Raw genomic sequence first — 19,839 nt, forward strand, 5'->3', positions numbered from 1 at the left:
GCGTGCAGCATGGACCTTTTGCAGCACGCCAGGCCTCTGGAACCGGCACTGAGAGGACAGTAAGAGGTCAGACTGGTGTCTGACCGGAGTGCCACTACGGGCTCCTTGGCTCCCCAGCGCCTTGCTCTCATGTCGACCAGCCCTGTGCACGTGGGCAACGTCTGGGCTGGAACAGCTGGCACACTGCCCCTCACCTCAGCCCGGCTTTGTGCTGATGGGAAGAGAAGTGAAGAAAAGTTTCTGGTATTTGAATAAACCACGGATGGAAGCAGCACACTGGCTTAAAGACCAGACCAAGCACGTAACTTCTTTCTGACTGCTGTGCTGGAAGCAAAGTGGGAATGTGCTGCAAATCGCTTTCCTGATTGTCCAGTGACCACTGCCTGTAGCAGGCTAGGAAATAACAAATTTTCATTAAAAATACTGTCTTCAGTTCCAATTCTCAGCTTAGAGTTGGTGACAAGGGCTTCTCAGCATGTGACCCTTCAGAGCAATCTGCAAAATAATGATGCAGCTGGGAGCAGTTGGGGTGGTTTTGTTTGTTATTTCTTATCACACAGCAGCACAGAGGAGAGACTGTCACATATCTGGTGGGGGGAGAGTTACCTCATTTAACATCAGCTGGCTAAAGCTGGTCTGTGATAGTCCAAGCGGGACTACTGCCTCTCTTGACGGGCTAAGGCTAAGGCTGGTACCTCCATCCCAGCCTGAGCCAGGTGTCCCAGGCTCAAACCCAGAGGAGCCTGTCTCTGCTGACCACAGAGGATGCCCAGGTAATGGGACACAACGAGACACCTGGCTTTTGAATGGTGAAAGAAAGGGAGATGAAGTCTCTTGTCATGCTAGGGGAACCCATACAGGTGCTGTGCTGCTGTCATTTCGGTCCAGGCACCCTGAAATTAAGGGTTCCACACCAGTGTCTTCAGGGCTAGGCTTTTATCCGGATCCCCCACTGCCTCTCCTAAGCCCAGGCAGTGCTGCAGTCACAGCCCTGCGGGTGTCAATGTGCCCAGTGGCCATGACCAGCCTCACGGTGACTGCCACCCCTGCGGGGCCCAGGAACCTTCATCAAGTCCCCGTTGAGCTGTGCTGTAGGACAGCTTTGTTGCTGGTCTCCAGCTCTGTCACAGCCCCGCCTGTGCCTGCTGGGTCACTGGGGGTTGTGTCTGACCCCCCGACCAGCACCGGACCTCACCCTGACCTGCAGCTTGGCCTTGGACCGGCCATCCCTCGACCACTGTTCAGGGATCAGCCCGTCCTTGTTGCACCCGGAAACCTACAGAATCTGAAGGAACGACTTACCCAGTGTCTGGCCAGCAAGCACGCGCCCGTTCTCTCCCAGGACCGCGGCACGTGCGTGCCTCTCGTTGGAGTACTGTACGAAGGCATAGCCCTTGTGAACAGAGCAGCCCACCACTCGTCCGTACTTGGAGAAAATGGTCTCCACATCCGACTTCTTGACCACGGCTGTGTTGAGATTGCCAATGAAGACTCTGGAGTTGATGGACTTGGGGTCATTCTTGTTCGTGATGTTGCTTGTCTGCACCTTCAATGACATCTTGAACACCTGAATGAACAAATGGGGAGTCAGGGAGGTGCGCAAGGGAATCTCCTGAGTCTTACAAAGAGAGGTGGGGGATAAATCTCCCAGCAAGCCTGGAGCAAGGGAACCAGCTCCTCAACTTCAGCTGGTCTCTGGAGACCTCTCTGTGTTGGGGAGGGGACTCTGTCACACACAGAACTCAATGGAAATACATGTTATTTATCAGGCTGATCCTCTTGAGCGTAAGCTGGTTGCTCCTGGGGGACAAAACAGTATTTAAATACATTTTACATCCAAATAAAAGCTTGAATGCTATTAAAGGAAAGCTTTTACCTGCCTATACTTAATTACAACTCAAGGACTGCTCTTTTTACAGCAGTCTGCATTCAGCATTTGTGCTCGTGCCCGGCTCCTGTGGCTCCCCTCTGCCCAGCACCCCCCGGAGCAGGCTGGGTCTCGCCGTGCACAGGGACAGCCCTGACCCTGCAGGGCTGCACCTGCGGCTAGGAGAGGGCTTCGTTTTCCTGGGTGCACACGAAGAGGTTTACGTGGCGAAGGACCCCGCGTGCTCCTAGCTGATACCTGGACTCTCGCATTGCCACGCTGGGCTTCGAGCTGAATTCTGTGCGAACAGGAGGTGTCACTGTTAGCCTGGGAATTGCAAGCTGCCTGCTTGCGGCTGCTGCAACCCGCTTCGCACAGCTGCAAGGCAATACCCTCCGTGTTCCTTGCCCGGGGTGTTTCACGGGCAGCCCCCGAGGAAAGGCTTCACCTCTTCTATTCTCAGGACAAAGAGGAGGAAGGGACAGGGCTGGGAACTATAGTAAGACAAATCTAGTCTTGCTGCCTATCAGGCGGCTTGCTATTGTTGTTGCAGCCAAAAGTACAGCTGTCCAAAGATACCAGTTTGATTTTGATCTCTCAGAAACAGAGGGGCTGTTTTGGGATCGCTATTGAGCACTGCACACGCACAGTGTGATATTCACCTGGGAAAAGGCAGCTCAGAACTGGGGAAGGTACTTACTTCATGAGGCACACCGTGGTGCTGCTCTCCCCCAGGTCCCCCTGGCTCTCACAGAGCCATCCCATCCCCTCCCAGGGACCCCGCCATCTGACCCGATGTGGGCCTTTGGCTCTCCAGGCTGAAGAAGCGGGTTTGTCTGGGCTGCCTGCCCCAAGGCAGGGCCGGTGTCTGTCCCCCGGTCCTCGCTGGGCACAGAGGCACTTCCTGACATGTGCTTTGGAGTTGCACCAGGACTTCCAAAGAACCAAAGTCCTCCTTCCCCTTCTTCTCCTGCAAAGAACTTCTCCCATAGGACACAAACTCCCCGGTTGCTCCTCTCTCCCCCTAAACCTGCAGGAGGAGGGCAGGGGGTCACTATCCATGCCACCCCTTCACCAGGTGTGCCCCATTTTGGCTCCTCAGGTGACGGATGTCCTTCTGAAGGAGGCTGCTCAGCTACCGGCCCCTTGGGACACCCAGATGGGCTGCTTCTTCCTATAGTCCATTCTGCCTGACGGCTTTTCTATGCAGACAGACAAGCATCAGTGTTTTAGGGCTTGTCACCGCTAGCTCTCTATATCCAAGATCTGCAGCTTCAATGAGGCAACCGAGGAGAGTTGCCTGACCCAGAAGGTGCCTGCAGCCAGACCCAGGCAGACAGGGAGACGGTTAACACTGACTGCAGTCACTGGCTCTATCCGGACACGCTGGGGCTGCCAGACCTCTGCCTTTTGGATTCTCAGAGCACAAAGGACCAGGCACTCAGTTCCTCTCATCGTTTAAAGCCAGACCCAACAGAGCGCTGGGGACGCCTGGCAGGGCAGATGCTCCAGACGGAGCAGGGGAGGATGTGACTGTGCAATAAATCTTACCCAGCTCTCACCCCCGTGATTTTATTAACCTGCCATTGAAGCTGGAAATGATCTCCCTACAAAATCCAATTGAAAAAAAAAAAAGGTGGACTTTGAGCCTGGCTCATTACATTTTCCTTTTCACCCTTACAGATTACAATAGCCAGAGACTTTTATTGTATTATTTTTAAAACAATTCCTAGCAGACACAGTGCTCCTAAAATCCCTGGAAGTAATAATTAAGAACAGGATTTTTTTTTTTTCCCTAGGAAATTGCCGTACTAACCCCCTGGGACAGCTGAGGCTGTGAGGGACCTTCAGGAGCCTGCACACGCAGAGGGTGCCCATGCCCTGGTAGCCCTGGATGTTCTTGCTTCCCAAGGATGTGCCCGACCCACTGAGCATCCCTGGCTCTCCCTGCCCCGTGGTGTCAGCAATGTCACAGGGCACTGGCTTCCTTGTGTAACTTTACTCTCAGTGACTCCCTTTGCTGATGTCCCCGTATTTCTACCTCAGAGCAGCTCTGCCCTGGTGTGTGATCTCCAGAGCGCTCGACCTCACACCATCCTTGCTTGTCTGGCAGAGATTATGCAAGTCCCCAACCCCTTCTGATAGCCGCCCACGACCCTATGTGCTGAAGCTACATCCGAGCCCTGCAGAGCCAGCAGCACTGCGCTGGGACGCCCCTGCCCTGCTGCAGCTTGTTGTGGCACCCGGGGCTCCCACCTGAGAAACTGCAAGAAATTCTGGGTGCCTTTAGGACCTGCTGTTAAAGCCTGTCTCTCGGTCTCCTGTGTGATCTCCCTGCAAAAGCGTCTCTGAAGCTGCCCTCGTCTGGGCTGCGATGGCAAAAATGGGCATTTGCATCTTCCAGCTTCAGCACTAAACAACCCAAAATATAACCCCGGCTCTCAACACCTCCTTTCCGCACCCTGACCAATTTTAAGCCACTACCCCTAAAGGTAGCAGCTTAAGGTAGGGTTTCCCTAAAGGCTGCTACCCCCTTAGGGAAACCCCTAAAGCTTCGTTAAGCCCAAACACTTCCCCAATTGTGGTGAGCCCAGAAGTGGGTTATTTGCATCCGTCTGATCTCTGGCCAGCTGTTTGCAGCTGTAAACACCAATTACATCAGTGCTGAGCTCCTTAAGCCGGCGTGGGAGGGATGTGGGTTAAGCTGCCTCCGTGCAAAGAGTGCGCAGAACAGAAAGGTCTGGCAGGAGGTAAATCAGGGTAAATCAGGGTAAATCAGGGCTTTTCCTCTCAAATGTAGAGGGCTGCCTCCTCTCAGTGGGGACAACATGACTCGGCTCTGCTGCTGCCAGTGGATCTGGTCCACACTCTGTTTTCTCTAAAAACAAAGGAGCTGGATGAGGATGTTTCTCAGGTGGGCACTCAGGCATCATTAGTATCTTCACTTTGAGGAGGGATAAATTGCCAGGAACAACCCCCTGACATCTCCTTCATGAAGGTGAGACATGAACCCCCCCCCCCTTACAGGCAGGAACCAGATAACCCAGTGACTTGAGGAGAGACCCCTGAAGCCCTTGCGAAGCCTCCAGCTCCCTCTGCACCGCCCACCCTGAAGTGGAGGCAAGATCGTGCTCCCACTCTCAGGTCTGAGGCCTTCATGTCTTCAGCCCAAACTCCTCAAGCACCTTCCTTATCCTGTAGCCACGCTCCAGAGGGTGCCAGTGGTGAAGAGGGTCACTGCAGCACCCGCAGGTGCTTCCCTTGGGGATCCATGGCAGCATCTGACAGACGGGGGGACAGAGACACCAGGTGGCAAACTGAAGGTGAGGCCAGGTGATGGCCACATCATTGGGAGGACTTGGGAGGAAACCAACCCAGACCCGAGGGCTCTGCAGATGAGATGCTCTCCGAGTGCCATCTGCCCACTGATACCTGCCCCTGCCCCGGCAGGGATGGAGCCACAGCCTCAGCCACAAGGCCCGTGTCCAAGGCTGGGGTCCAACCCCGAGGTGTCGAGCCCCATCAGCGACATCCTGGAGTTTAACAGGCTGGGGCCAAGCACTCTCCTGCGGCCCTCACACAACACCTGCACTCCTGGAGAAACCTGCCCCCTTTGCCTTTTTTGCCTGAAGTGTGGGAGACAGAGGGACACGGCCAACCTCTTTTCAGTGGTCTGTGGGGACAGGACAAGGGGCAATGGCCACAAAATGGAGCCCAGGAAGTTCCGCACCAACATGCGAAAGAAATTCTTCACGGTGAGGGTGACGGAGCACTGGGACAGGCTGCCCAGGGAGGTTGTGGGGTCTCCTCTGGAGACATTCAAGGCCCGTCTGGACGCCTCCCTGGGCAACCTGCTCTAGGGAACCTGCTTTGGCAGCGGGGTTGGACCCGGTGATCTCCTGAGGTCCCTTCCAACCCCTACAGTTCTGTGATTCTGTGATAATGCCATGTAAAAACCCGTGAGAGCCCCCACAGAGCATCTTGGCGATGTCTCTGATTAGAAAGATATATACAACAGAGACACGTACCGCTGGTGATGTGTTAATATTCTAATAACTACAGCTGTCTTCAGGGGACGCATTTTCACAGCTATTATTTTACTTTTCCTCCCCTAGCCCCGGACTGCAACAAGCCAGATCTGAGTCACAAAAGAGAGTAAGAAAAAAAAAAAAAGTAACTTGCAATGATACTTGTCACTTGGACATAGGTAAATCAATCAATCCTTCAGCTGTAGACCTCAAAGGAAACAGAGGAAACATTAATACGAGTATCTCTGCTCTCTGGAAGGGAAACTGAGGGACAGTTTCCTTCCAGTTACTAAGGAACGCTGGCAGTCTCGGTAGATCTTGCCATTTTTCTGGGAAGTCCCTGACATTTGCTGTTCTGCTTAAAGCTTCAGCTGCCAGGTTCATGTGATGATGTGAAATCCCACTGACGCGTCTTTTTGCCCCCATGGCTGCGGGTCCCTGGCCATGCTCCCTTCCCCTCCCTGCAACCTGACCCTACCAAAAATCCCCATGGATTCAACACCCTACTCCGCACGGCACAAGGAACCTTTTGGCGGCTGCCAGGCTAAGCAAAATGATAACCCTTAAAAATAAAAACAGTAAAACACAGTAAAATAAAATAAAATAAAATAAAATAAAATAAATAAAATAAAATAAAATAAAATAAAATAAAATAAAATAAAATAAAATAAAATAAAATAAAATAAAATAAAATATAACCCCCAAAGCCCCAGGAACCCTGGTGCAGTTTCTGGGGGTCACAGCAATGGGGACTGCCCGGGGCATCCCTGGAGCCCCTGGGCTGGATGCTGCTGCATTCGAGGTACATGGGTGCCTCCAGCAGCATCCCCTCCCTGTTCTCCTCACGTCCTAGGAAAGAGCACAGCTGGAAGCAATGTCATGGTCCCCACTGCCGCTCATGTTCAAGAATCCCTTAAAGATATTGATATTCAATCCGGTAGCGGCCCAAGGCCAGAGCTGGTTTACTTGATAAGCCATTTTTCCTTCCTGCTTTAAGTGCCTTGCTGCACAGATTAGCTGTTTAATTGAGAGCCAGGTGTCTAAAAACCCCAGAGGCCTTCATCTTAGTGATGAACTGTCAGAGAAGAAGGCGGCGAAGAAAAACAAGTGAGCCCCACCACTCTCTCTTTGCAGAAAGCTCTCTTTATTTGTGTGACGGCGACACGCAGGCAGGCTGTTATTTTCCTCTTATCATGCTTGTTCACAAAACGGGAAACATGGTTTTTCATCCTGTCCCTGGCTCCATCCAAGTTTCCTCAATTTGGTGACTTTGTGCTCGGAGGCAGGTGACGAACAAGGTCCTGCAGAGACCTCGGGGAGGGGGCGCGGGCAAACCTGCTCCTTGCGTTGCTGCCACAGCCCCGGGCTCCGGGAAATGTTGGTGTTTTGGGGTGCCCCGGCCAGCCAGAGGGTCCCCAGCACCAGATCTGAGGGCTGGAGGTGGCGTGTCCCTGAATCCTCCATCTCCCTTGCTGGAGGAAGCCACAGCTGTGCAGCTTGGCTCAGGTCTTTGTGCATCCCCTGTATGCTCACACAGGACACAACCCAACTCTGCACCACCTTTTGGGGGTTAACTCCCTGCTTCCATCCCAAACCATTAACACCCATACATCTTGCTGGCACGGAGCCCCTGCATTATTATTTCTGGGGAGGAACAGGGCCATTAACCCACCCCAGCACCAACAAGCTGGGGCAGCTGCTGCACAGCGATGGAGCCATTTCTGACTCAGACAGCCCTTCTTGTATCTGAAGAGCAGTTTTAAAAAGAAATGCCCGCTGCAAGACACGGGGACTCCACTGATTGCCTTGGCACAGACCCTTCAATAGCACAGAAATGCAGATGCATCTAAAAGTAAACTTGCTGCTACCCCTGGTGCCAATCATTCCTCCCGCGAGACCTGGGAGTAATTTGCTGGTGAGTCCCCACACACCGGAGCCGAGCTCCGAAGCACTGGTTTAATAACCATCACAAGCCCTACAATCTTTTTAATAGCTTCTGAGTCCCCAGCAGCTCCTCCACGGAGATCCAGAGGGTCTCAGCCTTTCTCCTGGAGAGTGGAGCTCCCCTTTGTACCGTCGTGTGGTTCAATAAATAGAATAAACTGGAAATATACCAGTCCTCGGGTTTTCTGGGGAAAATGGTTTTGATTCTCCCACATGTGATTGTTATGGGACCAGAAGGTTATTAAAAGAAGGGGGTAAACAAAGATGTCAAGTTATTGCACTACTTCTGGACCAGGGTTGCTGCCTTTGGGGAAATCTCTGATATTCCAAGCGAGCTGGGAGGGCGAAAAGCTGGCAATCAGCTCAGCGGGTTGGGTTACGGACTGGTGTGCTGGGAAGCTGCAGGTTCCCTTTGCAAGTCCGGAGGTGGAGGAGGCACTGAAGACGAAGGAGCCCACCGCACATCCTCCCTGTCCCCTGGCACTCGAGGTGTTTTAGCTGGAGGACGTCAGCAGTGAATCGCTGCTTGCTCTCCACCAAGCTCTCAGGACTGAACTGATGGGGCGGGCAAGGGGCTGTTGCCTGCCCTCCATCTCCTTCAGCCCTGCTTAGATGGAAGGTGCATCCAACCTGGGTGGTACAGAGGGAGACAAGAAGCTACTGAGCAGGAGAGCGCCAAAACATCAGCTCAGTCTGGTTCATTAAAGCACATCCGCTGTAGGATGTAGAAAAAATCATCAAGAGCGACACCACGATTTTATAGAAGATCCCGAGTTCTGCAGGGCTCTGCCAGGAGGGGGTGACTCTGTCCCACCGTCCCACCTTGCTGTAGGTGCACTGGGAACTTTTACATTGGCGCATCCTCTCCTGGAGCTGCCCTGGGGCTGGCATGCCTGCAGCACACTGCAGTAATTACATGTGTGTTCACGTCTCCTCTTAACAAAGCATGGAGGATGGTCAGCAAGGGGATGTCTGAAGACTCCACCTGACCCCAAATCAACCAGAGATGGAGCTTGCTCCAAATGGTCAGCATTTACTCCACTGAATCAGTTTCCGTAACCTCTCTGGTTTTGTGTGGTATCTCCACAAATTTGGGGCCCACGGCAGTTGACACAGGGTGCTCCTGCCCAGACGGGCGGATGCTGCGTGCATAGCAGCGTGGACAGAATGAGCTGCTTTATAATCTTCCTTCAGCTATCAGTCTTGCTACGCAAAGAGCCTTCTTTTTAAATTTTTAATTAAAACAACAAGCCATTTTGAACTGGAGAAATACTGCCAATCCTTTGAAAACACGGCCCTGATTTAAATTTCAGTGCAACTGGCAAATCCCTCATAAAGGAGCAATAAATAATCAGTAGCTGTTTTAATAAGTATTTAATGAGTTGTTAAACTACAATGGTTACGAAGTCTATCAGGTCAGCATGCAGTTTATAGCTGTGGCTCGTAACCATCTGTCCTACATAGAATTCATGCCTATGGAAAGCTTAAAAATCTATTTGTCAGGGACTTAAATCCCAGTAAGTGTGAAAAAGGCATGACCTATGGCTTGAAACCCTGAGATAAATTCAAGTGCAGCAGCACCAGCCCTGCCCACGTGTCTGCCCGTTCCCTCGCTGAAGCCAAGCGCTGCCCAGCCCAGTGCAGGTGAGTGTGGCCGTGCTGGAGCTGGTGGGCTCCTGCGGGCAGGGCACGGCTCCCCCGGGCGAGCACCTAACCCTACGTAAGCCCAGAAGCTGAGCACATGGACCTGCTCCTCACCTTGGGCTCACGATGCTCGGCCTTTACCCCAAGGCTGCTGATCTGTGCCGGCTTTGGAAGCAGTGCTGTCGCCCACCTGCCTGGCAAACCAAGGTCTCTCCTTGGAGGAGGACTCCCCGACATGCCAGCGCTGTCCCGCACAGCACAGGGCGACAGCGAGGGGCGTCCAACAGCCCCCTGCCCCTCAGCCCAGCCCCTCAGCTCTGAGCTCAAGTTCTCTGAAGATAAAGCTGTCTGCTGGGCACCGAGCAGGGTTGTCACAAAAGCAGAATCTAGGCCGGAGGCTGGCAGGTATAAGCCTCATCAGGTTAAATTTGGGTTTCCACTCCCAAGCTAACAACACTGCATTTAAAACACGAGCAGAGTCCTGACAGCATAACATCCCACTCCCCCCACCACAAAACAAACAAACAAAAAAACACACACAAACCCAAACAACCAAAAAAAACTCCTAAAACACACTATCAGTGCTGTGCTAGAAGCAAAAATTTGGGCATGTTCTGGAGCCTACGCAGACCAGCCTACGGATTCCAACCTGTGAGACGCAGCTCCTCAGCAGCTCTTTGTCTCCTTGAACGTGGGCTCCCCACTCACACCAAACTTTTCTGGGCTCTGCTTCTTCCATGGATATATTTTTTAAATGAAGGCATTTTTCTCCTAAAAAAAAGAGTTCATACCATCCTTTGATTGCAGAGTATGCAACAAGTACACTTTTCAGGAGTCTCTGCTTCTAATCGTCTTGGGAATCTCTTGTGAACAGACTCACATTCTTTTTGACAGCAGCAAAATAAATTTTAAAGGTCAATTGAATCAGATAAGCCCAGTCTGGCAGCACTTGCAGATGCAGAATTCCATGGATAACATTTACGTTATGTTCAAGAACAGAAACAAAATTCTTTGGAGGAAAGAAACTTTAAAAGAAAAAAAAGAAGAAGAAAATGAAAAGGAAACAGCAATTAAATAGAATGTCATCTGTAGTCCCACTGGTGCAAAACCTGATGATTACCTACTGGGCTATGGACAACAGTACATGTATTAATCTAATTAAAGCCCTTTTTTACAGGCATCTGAAGCCAGCTCATTAGTGTGTTACCGAGATGCTCATTAATGGCTGGCCATGACTAATTTCTTGAGAATTATACTTTAATTCTTTATCATTCACAGCCTAATGGGAAAACACAATGTTTCCATCCCCCTCTCCTCCACCTGCGCGCATTGCAGACAGGTTCCCATCAGCCGCCTATTGACTTGGTGTTCCTTAATGAACAGCCCCCCACACCAGCCCAAATGTTGTTTTAACAGCAAATGATTTATTCATGAGGAAAGTGGGATCTTCAGCCAGCGAACTTTCTGGGAACTTCCTTAGCTTAACGAACTGGCACCGTCGCTGCTGCTTTTTGCGGCTCTCTGACGGCAGCAGAGAGGTTTCCTGCGCAGGGAGCATGATGCTTTGGCTGCAGAAGAGCTGCCTAGCCCAAACCAGGAGCCAGGTGCTCAGGTCCTCAGCTCAGCCCCCTCTGGCAGAGACCCAGAGCACCCTCTGGCTCCAGCACGGCCCCCCTGCACAGGGCAGGATGCTGCAGCACCCCCTTCGCTGCTGGCTCCTGCGTGGGGCACATGTGGACCCTTACCCCAGGACAACGATGAACTAGGGGGGAAATCTGGGCTGCAGGTGCGACCCTGTAATGATAATTTAATCACCCATCAGGGCCACACCGCTCCTGAAGAGGAGTTCCCAAAGGTGGGGCTTCGCTGATGCAGTTGTCGTCATTCACCACCATGCACAGCTGCTGCGTGCGATGGCTCCTCCAGTGTGCAAACGCCCGGTGAGACGGGTCCTGCTCTCCCGGGACTGCCGCGGGAATTACCACCATTAGCACCATTGAGGCCAAGTGCTTGCAGTGGGGGGAGCAGAGCCTGGGATGGGAAGCCTTAGGAGCTTAGAGCAAGAGCATGATACGGGTCCTTGGCACACTAACCCTCTATTTTTCAGCAGCTGAGGTTTTTGACATATTCTTTTCCTCTCTCAGAGTCAATTATCAGCTGACTGCCTTTGAAAATTATTTCAGACACTCTAAATACTCAGAATGACACCAATGATTAAGATACATATCTCTGTACAGTCAATGGGACGTGGTCTCCTACTTCACTGGCAGTGGGATTTGCTCAAGTCCGTTTGCCTGAACGCTACATCGAAGGCTCTGAAGAGACTGGGGAGGCAGTGGCACCCTCAGCCGAAGGAAAGTATCTCGGATGGGAGGGATGAGTGGTATCCTGCAGCCAGCGGTGATAGGACAGGGAGACCTGAAAAGCAACTGAGCTGTTTGGGGTGAATGCTGTGGTAAGACCTATGTTGGCTACCATTACCTTTTCTCCTTAAAAATAATAAATCCTGCTCCCTGTCTACTCGTCTTTGCCTCTCTGGTTCTACACAGATGCACAGATTCAAAGAAAGCCCGGCTTTGTGATGGGGACACCCGCTGCCATGTGCCACGCTGCCCTCTGCATCTGCCTGCCTGATGCCCACGGGCACTGATGGTCTGGCCACCTTCCCACTGGTGTCAGCAGGTTTGGGCCAGAGCTGGAGATGAAGGCATGTCATTTGCTGCTCTAATTCTCCATCAATAACATCAGTAACGTCCTGCCAGTGACAGATTCCCTCTTGTACACTGTGCTTATGGGTGATGGCTCAGGACTGCAGGGACTCAGCTCCCTGCCGGTGCTGTTCTCGCCCCTTCACACTGCCAGCCCTTCTCCAGGCACCATCACCTTCCCCTTTGCAGCGTTATGCTTCTTAAGGGGGGTTAAAAACACAGGCCCCTGCTTTAGTAATACAGGAAGATTAGTAACCCATCATTGTTTGTTGATTACGGTCATCCTTTCCTATAAATGAAGTTTAAAAGTCATTAAAAGATTTGTCAGCTGTGACTTATGAGCCCTTCTTGCTGCAGGGGAGTGAAGCATTGACAAATGCCCTCCACCGCTGTATCATCTGTTATGTGTTAGAAGTTGCCGTGTTCCAATTACCAGGGACCCACTGAATCTGTAAACGAAAAGCAACTCAAATATCCTACGCAGCTGCTGGGACCATTAGTCAGAACTGGCGGGTTTCACTGCGCAGCGTCAGGCTGAGAGGGAGTTAGCAATAAATAACACTTTGCATGTGTGCAGGGCATCGCTGGCTACCGCACGTGGCTTTATCAACGTTAATTATGCCTTGTGCCTGCTTCTGGGGAGCTGGGTAATTCCTGGTTTCCCACGCAGAAGACGGGGTTGATGGGCTGCAGGATCTTGGGCCCCTGGGAAATGACCAGCATCAGATGGCAGGTCAGGAGCAGAAGCATGATAGCCCAGCCAAAACGAAATAAAAAATTACTAGCTTTTTTTTTTTTTTTTTTTTTACTTGCAGCACAGCAGCAATGGGTACAGCCAGTGCCAAGCCTCGTCTGCCACTTGCAACAAAGCATGTTGCCCTGGAGCAACCACTGAAGCTGTGATGGGCTCAGTGCTGTGCCCTGGGTGCCAGCAACCCCAGCGGGCAGCGGAGCCTGGCTTGCCTCACACCCTGCCTCGGGAAGCTGCTCCACCAGCCTTCTGGGGGGCCTGGGAGGCTGTTCCTGCTTCCCACGTCCACTTTGCCCTGTTTCACGTACATAACGGAGCACCAGGCTTTGCTTGCACCTGTCCACAGAAACACTGGCCTGTAGCACTGGGACCAGTTACGGCCCTGCTGGGGGAGCTGGAGCACAAGTCCACATAAAGCCCACCTGCGCGTCAGGACAGCATCAGGGGGGAGGAACGTGAAGCACAGAGTCTGTGCTTGCTGGGAGAGCAGCAACCCCGTTGTGCACAGTACAGGAGATGTGTTTTGGGTGCAGGACACTGGGCCACCTTTCCTGTCCCGGCATGGCCCCGTGTCTCTGCTTTGGGATGGGGGCACCGCTCCCCGCAGCCCACCCTGATGGAGGCAGCCAGCCCAGGCCACAGTGCCCTGCAGGGGCAGGGACCAAGGCTGGCAGCCAGCCCTCACCAGCTCCACGGGAATGCTGTAGCTCCTTTACAACAAGGGCTGCTCACCTTGCCCTTCTCAGGGGATGCTGAACAGCTTTCCTGCACCAGACGAGCACTCTTTCTGCCCCCACCACGCAGAGCTCCCAAATACTCTGGAGAAGTCAGGACCAAGATCCTGGTCCCTGACCACGTAGGGCGGGAGAAGCTCCCTGGGCCTCACGAGTGTCCTCCCTCTAGCCCTCCCCTGGGGACCAGGCCTGGCGTGTGGTTTACGTGCCAAGCTGGGACCTACCAGGATGAGAGCGGGTCTTGGATCGAGATCCGAGCCCACCGCTGGGAAGGCCACGCGGCAGATGTCACCGAAATACCTGGGTGATGCAGGGGGAATGACATCGAGCCTCTTGTTAACACAACAGCTTATAAAATCAATTAGATCACATTACATGCCAATTTGGTCCTCATCAAACTTAACCTCCTCTGTGAGAGGGGTAATGGTCCGTGGCAGTTTACTGCCTATTTGGCTTTAATTTGTTGGGCACGGTGGAAGGAGCATCGCAATGGCTGAGCTTGCTTTCCCAGGCAACGAAGCCTCTTCCTGGCCTTGAGAAGAGGGGGAGCACCACTTGGACACCGTGCTAGCAGGCAGGTATGGATGCCTGACTCCTGGGTTAAGGCCCAGCTGCCCCTCACAGCTCCCTCCACATCATCAAGGAGGTGGTTGGTGGCCCAGGGCAGGGGTAGGTGAGGGGACACGAGGATGGTGACCAGGCAGCTTGGTCCCTGTCATCAATAAGGGAAGTACGGGGTAGCAAGATCCTCCACCCTGACATCACTTGGTCAATCTAGTAAGATCTAAGATTCTTCCCAAGCTTTCCCCTATCTGAGCCCATTGGAGGTGTCCTGGAGGAGTGACGCCAGAGCAGGGTTGCGGTACCGCAGTTGTGACTTGGTCACGGGGATGTCATGAAGGACCAGGCCGCTGTGTCAGGAACTCTGTGTCCTGCATTTGGCAGTGGCCAACACCTAACCGCCTCCCGCAATGCCGGTAGAGAGGACCAATGTTCCTCCTGGTCTGGGCATCGAGCTGCCTTGGTGTCCCCTGGAGTGACCGGCTGACATCCACGAGGGTTGATGACCTTCCATGCACCCTCGCTGCCCATGCACAATAGCAGGCAAGAATTTATCCTGCCCTGGGTAACACACCCTATCCAATCTCACCTCCTGGGAGCTAACCAGCTGCCTGGGGCTCTACCATCCCTGACCCACAGATCTTTGGAGGCTTACTTGAGCCAGCATGACTCAAACATGCTGTTTGCTTTCCTCCCCATGCAGGGCATCTCTGACTATCACCAAGAACTGTGAGCAGGAACACATCTGTCTGGACATGGCTGCTCCACAACTACTCATTTTAACAGTAGCAGTCTTTGGAAAAGCAAAAGAAGAAGAATAATTTCATTTTCGTAACCTTGAGTTCCCCCTGCCCTGCTTGGACGAGTTTGTCTGCATCACTCTCACCTCCCAGGAACTCAGACACCGTGCTGCTCCTACAGCAGCGCATACCAGGCATCTCTCAGATGCCTAAGGTTTGGTCTCAGTTCTTGGATGCCCAGGGCTTGTTCCAGTCTAACAGTTGACGAAAGCCCCCAGGAAAACTGCTAATGGCCCTAACAGATAACCCCTGGGTGGCCAACCTGCATCCTCCAGTCAGTGCTCCTGTGGAAGTGCTGGCTGAGCCGGGTGCAAGGCGCGCTGCCCCGTTAGGCCGGGCGTTGCACCACAGCGAGGGAGTTCACCCTGTTCAGCCCTGCGCTGCCCCGTTTTTGGATGAGCTAAAAGCTCATGAAGTTAAATCGGGAATTCAGGCCGGTTTATGAAAGCTCCACGGCTGAGCGTGGCGGGGTGTCAGCCAGTCCCTCCTTTTCCACTTTTTAAGGGTGCTGGTTGTGCACACACTGACGTACCTGCCCAGAGCCACGAGACGGCCAAACCCTCGTGATACACCAAGTGCCTTTGTCTGTCTCTGGGAACGGCAAGGGGAAGGTTTTGTAATTTTATGCACTTATATTTCATAGAAGAGTCTGAAACATGCCAACATCTCTCTACATCACCGGTTACTGCTTGGAACTCACTACTGCAGAACACCATCAGCAATTTCAATAGAGATGGAGAAATCAAGGATAATTCATTTTTAAGTGTTTTCCAACCTCTCATCCACCCCACGACTTTAATTTTGATAGGTTGACGTGATAGCTGTTTTATTCTTTGCAGCTGGAGTGTGTAATGGAAAAAGGGAAGCGCTTGGCGTTCACATTTCATGACTGTATTGGGAACCCACTGCATTTTCTCCTGGCACCCAGTGATATTGTGAGACCTTCTGATTTGATTTTGCTAAAGGTAACTCCCGCTGTGCATTTGCAGTGGAGAACAGCAAACGCACCCTAAATACTTTGGCAGGAATAAAAATAAAAGAAAGTTCACTTAAAAAAAAAATCTCTTTTTAAAGCCAAAATAAGGAGGTGAGGAGGGCAAGACCAGATCCTGAGCCCACGAGGTTGGCAAGAACTCTCCTCATCAGCTGGTGCAAGGCAGGTGATCTCCGTGAGCTTGGAAGAACTCTCTCTGTGTTTCTGGAAGAGGCGGGGTGGGCTCAGGAGGCTTCACCAAGGTCACCTACTGAACGCATCGGCCCTTGGGGGTCTGCACTAGGCTGCCCCAAGGGAATTGGTCCCATGCTGGTGGGAGTTCGTGCTTTGCATAACTGGCTGAGGATGTCCCAGCCCCGGGTACATTCTGCAGCTCCACGAGACCAGCACCCCATGGGAGCTTTTGGGATGGACTCATTGTGAGCACAGCTGGACCAGAGATGTGATGGTAAAAAAGATGGCTTGCTTTCTGATACCTGCAGCTTCAGCTTTTATCACATCAGGCTATTTAAAACATTTTTTCCCCACAGAGTAGGAATTCACAAGCAGTGATGTCTATCTTTCTGGTTTTGCAGTGTCTTTTTTCATGGCCAGCTGACCTCTCGCTCCTGAGCATGGAGGACTAAATATCACTGCACTACTTTCCCGAAGTTAGGATTTCTTAACTTGGTCCATATGGCTCAGATACACTTTGTCTCTGCAAGTGGCTGCCAATCCAGGAGGCCAACTGAAACTGGAAGGTGGACATACATGCCATCAGGGCTCTGCATTACGGGTGCTGATCATCCTTAATGTGAGGAGGTCAGAACCTCGGCCTTTCAAGCACCCATGAGAACACCTCACACGGGAAAGCTGGGAGAAATCCTCTTTCTTTCACTCTCATTTTTAACCCACCTATGCCCACATTTGCATAAAGAGGTTGGATTTTTGGGTTCAATATAAAGGCATGAAGATTTGATCATGGTTGCAAATTACCTTGATGAACAGAAACCTGTAAATGCAAATGATGACAGTGATAGCTGCTATATATAATGTCTTTAAGATAATTAATGTCAATCAACATACACATATAGAAAACTGATCTTGTCAAAGCATAGCAAGATCATACCACAATAAGATCCTAAGTTCCTTGTAGAGTGTCAATAATAGTATCAATGTGATAAACTGAGACTTAAGTTGTTTGACTTGGGGACATGCTTTTGTTGAGAAATCTGAACACTATAACATCATCTTGGACTAAAATCCAGCTAAACGGAGAGGTCTCCATGTAGAACTCTGAGAGGAAACCAACAGCACGCAGCAGCTCCTGGTATCTCACCACAAGTGGGTTTTGCACCCAAGAGGTTTTCTGTCTTTAGTAATGATTTGCAGGAAGACATTAAACCATCACTGCTGCTGTCTGCGGGTGAGACAAAACTGGGGGAAGCGGAGAATAATAAAGAGAGTGGGTCACAACCAAATGCACGGTGCCTGGAGTACAGCTTGTGGGCAGGACACACGTGGTGAAGCGACCTGTTTTGGGTAGTAGAAACTTAGGAAAGTCTTTGCGCTTATTGTGGAAAATTAACTGGACCCCAAAGAGCTTATGAAGTGCTGGGGTGATCAGATGAGGCAATGCTTTGAGGAGGCATCAATAATTCTGCTTTTGGCTCTGGTAGAATATTCCTAGGCAAACTCCAAGGTTCACAAGAAAAACACAGACAGACTGGAGCCAGCTCAGGCATAAGAACTATTTCAGGATTGGAAAACTTTTTTTTTTTTTTGACATCTCCAGAACAAAATCTCTGTAGCTTGACAAAGATGATGTTCCACGATGACTTGACCAGGGGCTGTAAGTGCCATTACAAAGACCACAAACAGAAAGAGAATTTATCCTTCAAATAGCCCAAAATGCAACACAATCCATCAGCCTGAAGTTGAAACTAGACAGACCCAGATAACAAACTAAAGTACTAATGCTTAACATTGCGGGTAATCAGCCTGAGAGACTACTTGTTTTGATAGTTTCTTTCACGTTTTTAAAGCCAGATGGATTATTCTCCTAAAAAAAACTGCTACCACTTATTGGTTAGCTCAGTACGGAATTCAGGGCAGTCCCAGGACCTATCGGTGGTCAGATGAAGGGATAATTTGACTTGATAAATTTATTTAGCACCTTATTATACATGACTGCTCATGCACATGCTGCATCTGTTTCCCTCCAGTACTTCTCCCTTTGTCACCACCAGGACATGCTGGTGACCCAGCAGGAGGTGATCCTGTTGCCTTGCTATGGCTGATGTTGGTTTTACCACTTTACCTGGACCTGTAGTATCTACAAGAACGTGCCCTTGGCTGTCAAATTACACTTTAAAGCCAAGCTTCCCCATTTAAAGGATGCTCAGGTCCTACTTCCAAGTGTCTGTGAAGCTAAATCCACATTTTCATTCAATTTCTGACAGTCATTACTACAGATGAATCCTAATTTCAGTTCAGCACCAATGATGCTGTTGGCATCCCTACAACTGGGAAGGGAAGGGATGCTCTTGTTTTGTTAACGGTTCAGTTCTCATCCAGCAGGAACAAAGAGCTGTATGGTTGAACACTGGGAGCCACCTATGCAAAGAGACACGGGTACTTTCAACTGCTCCTTTCCTGACTGATGAACCCTTCCGTGTGCCCACCTAGGGACTGTCACCTGCCACCTGCCAGCACAGGCAGTCAGGACTGGCTTGGTGTGGGGAGTCTCCCAGGACAACCTGCTTGGTGCAGTCTCAGCAGTACTACTGGGAAAGGGGACTGCTGAGCTTGTGATCCTTGCTCAGGCAAAATTCCCTGGAAGGTGGGACTCATCTTTGCCAAAACAAAGATCCACCATTGCCAGACCGAGAGGCTGAGTGGTCTTACGCAGTAACCACATCATTAAGCCATGGACTAGGCAATTCATGCTTCCAGCAAATTAGTGGTCTGTCCTTTTGAGCTTAGTTGCCCATTTGGGTAACAAAACACTTCTGGAAATTCCACTATTTACCCTTTAATGAACCAGTTCAAATCTCAGGGAAACGCACTGTAGCTGAACGGAGATGGACAAATACAGACACGAAATAGCTGCAGATATTAAACAGGTGTTTAGGCATCGCCCTTCCTTGACCTGCCTTCAGCAGCCGGGCAATGTGTCACTGCAGAGCAACCAGGAGCACAGAGCCGGAGGGCATTACACAGGAATTTGGTGAGATTTCCACACCTTTACACAGTTCCCTGCTGCCTGGACATCTCCTGACGAGAAAGATTAAAGGGATTAGAAGCTTACAAACGATGAGGCAGGAAAGTGAGGGGCTTTAGAAAATACCAAGGTCTTAATTTGCAAGAGATGTTTGAAAAATGAATGGACTGAGGATTTTCTCCCACAGGAAAGTGGGAGAATTTACTCTGAAGTAAGATTATTTGACCAATAAAGCGGTTTGCTCATCCCACGTGAAAGTACTAATGTATATTTTATACAGTACGGAGACAAAGACATCTCTCATTTGCTCTTGTACAAATTAGGTGAAGAGTGAACAGGGTTAGTAGGCTGGGTAGAGAGTATGGTTATACGAACACAATGAATGAAGCACTGCTAGAGTAAAGCTGGGAAACAAGTTTCCAGATGAGTAGTTCATTGACTAAAAATTAAGATTTTGGGGTAGGCTAACAACTACTGCCAAAGCATGCAAGAAGTCTGATTACAAAATGAGCACTTGCAGAAGGAATAAGGTGCGCTTATTTTATTTTCCCCTTTCCATTCTCCCCAGGCACAGATCTGGCAGAGGGGAATGGTCAGGGATAGGAG

At 51.0% G+C, this 19,839-nt stretch overlaps 1 protein-coding gene across 4 annotated transcripts in view; it reads right to left on the reverse strand.

The window, feature by feature from the left end:
* RALY (RALY heterogeneous nuclear ribonucleoprotein) overlaps nucleotides 1–19,839 on the reverse strand; it is a 118,554-nt gene that overhangs the window by 18,733 nt on the left and 79,982 nt on the right. For all 4 annotated transcript variants that reach the window (XM_080558350.1, XM_080558351.1, XM_080558352.1 and 1 more), the window contains one exon: nucleotides 1,303–1,567. In XM_080558350.1, the coding sequence (XP_080414476.1) occupies nucleotides 1,303–1,558 (256 nt within the window). In that variant the 5' untranslated portion in view covers nucleotides 1,559–1,567. The remainder of the gene's footprint in view (nucleotides 1–1,302; nucleotides 1,568–19,839) is intronic.

Source organism: Anser brachyrhynchus (genome assembly GCF_964034855.1).
Source record: "Anser brachyrhynchus genome assembly, chromosome: 16".
In the NCBI taxonomy this organism is placed as follows: domain Eukaryota; kingdom Metazoa; phylum Chordata; class Aves; order Anseriformes; family Anatidae; genus Anser; species Anser brachyrhynchus.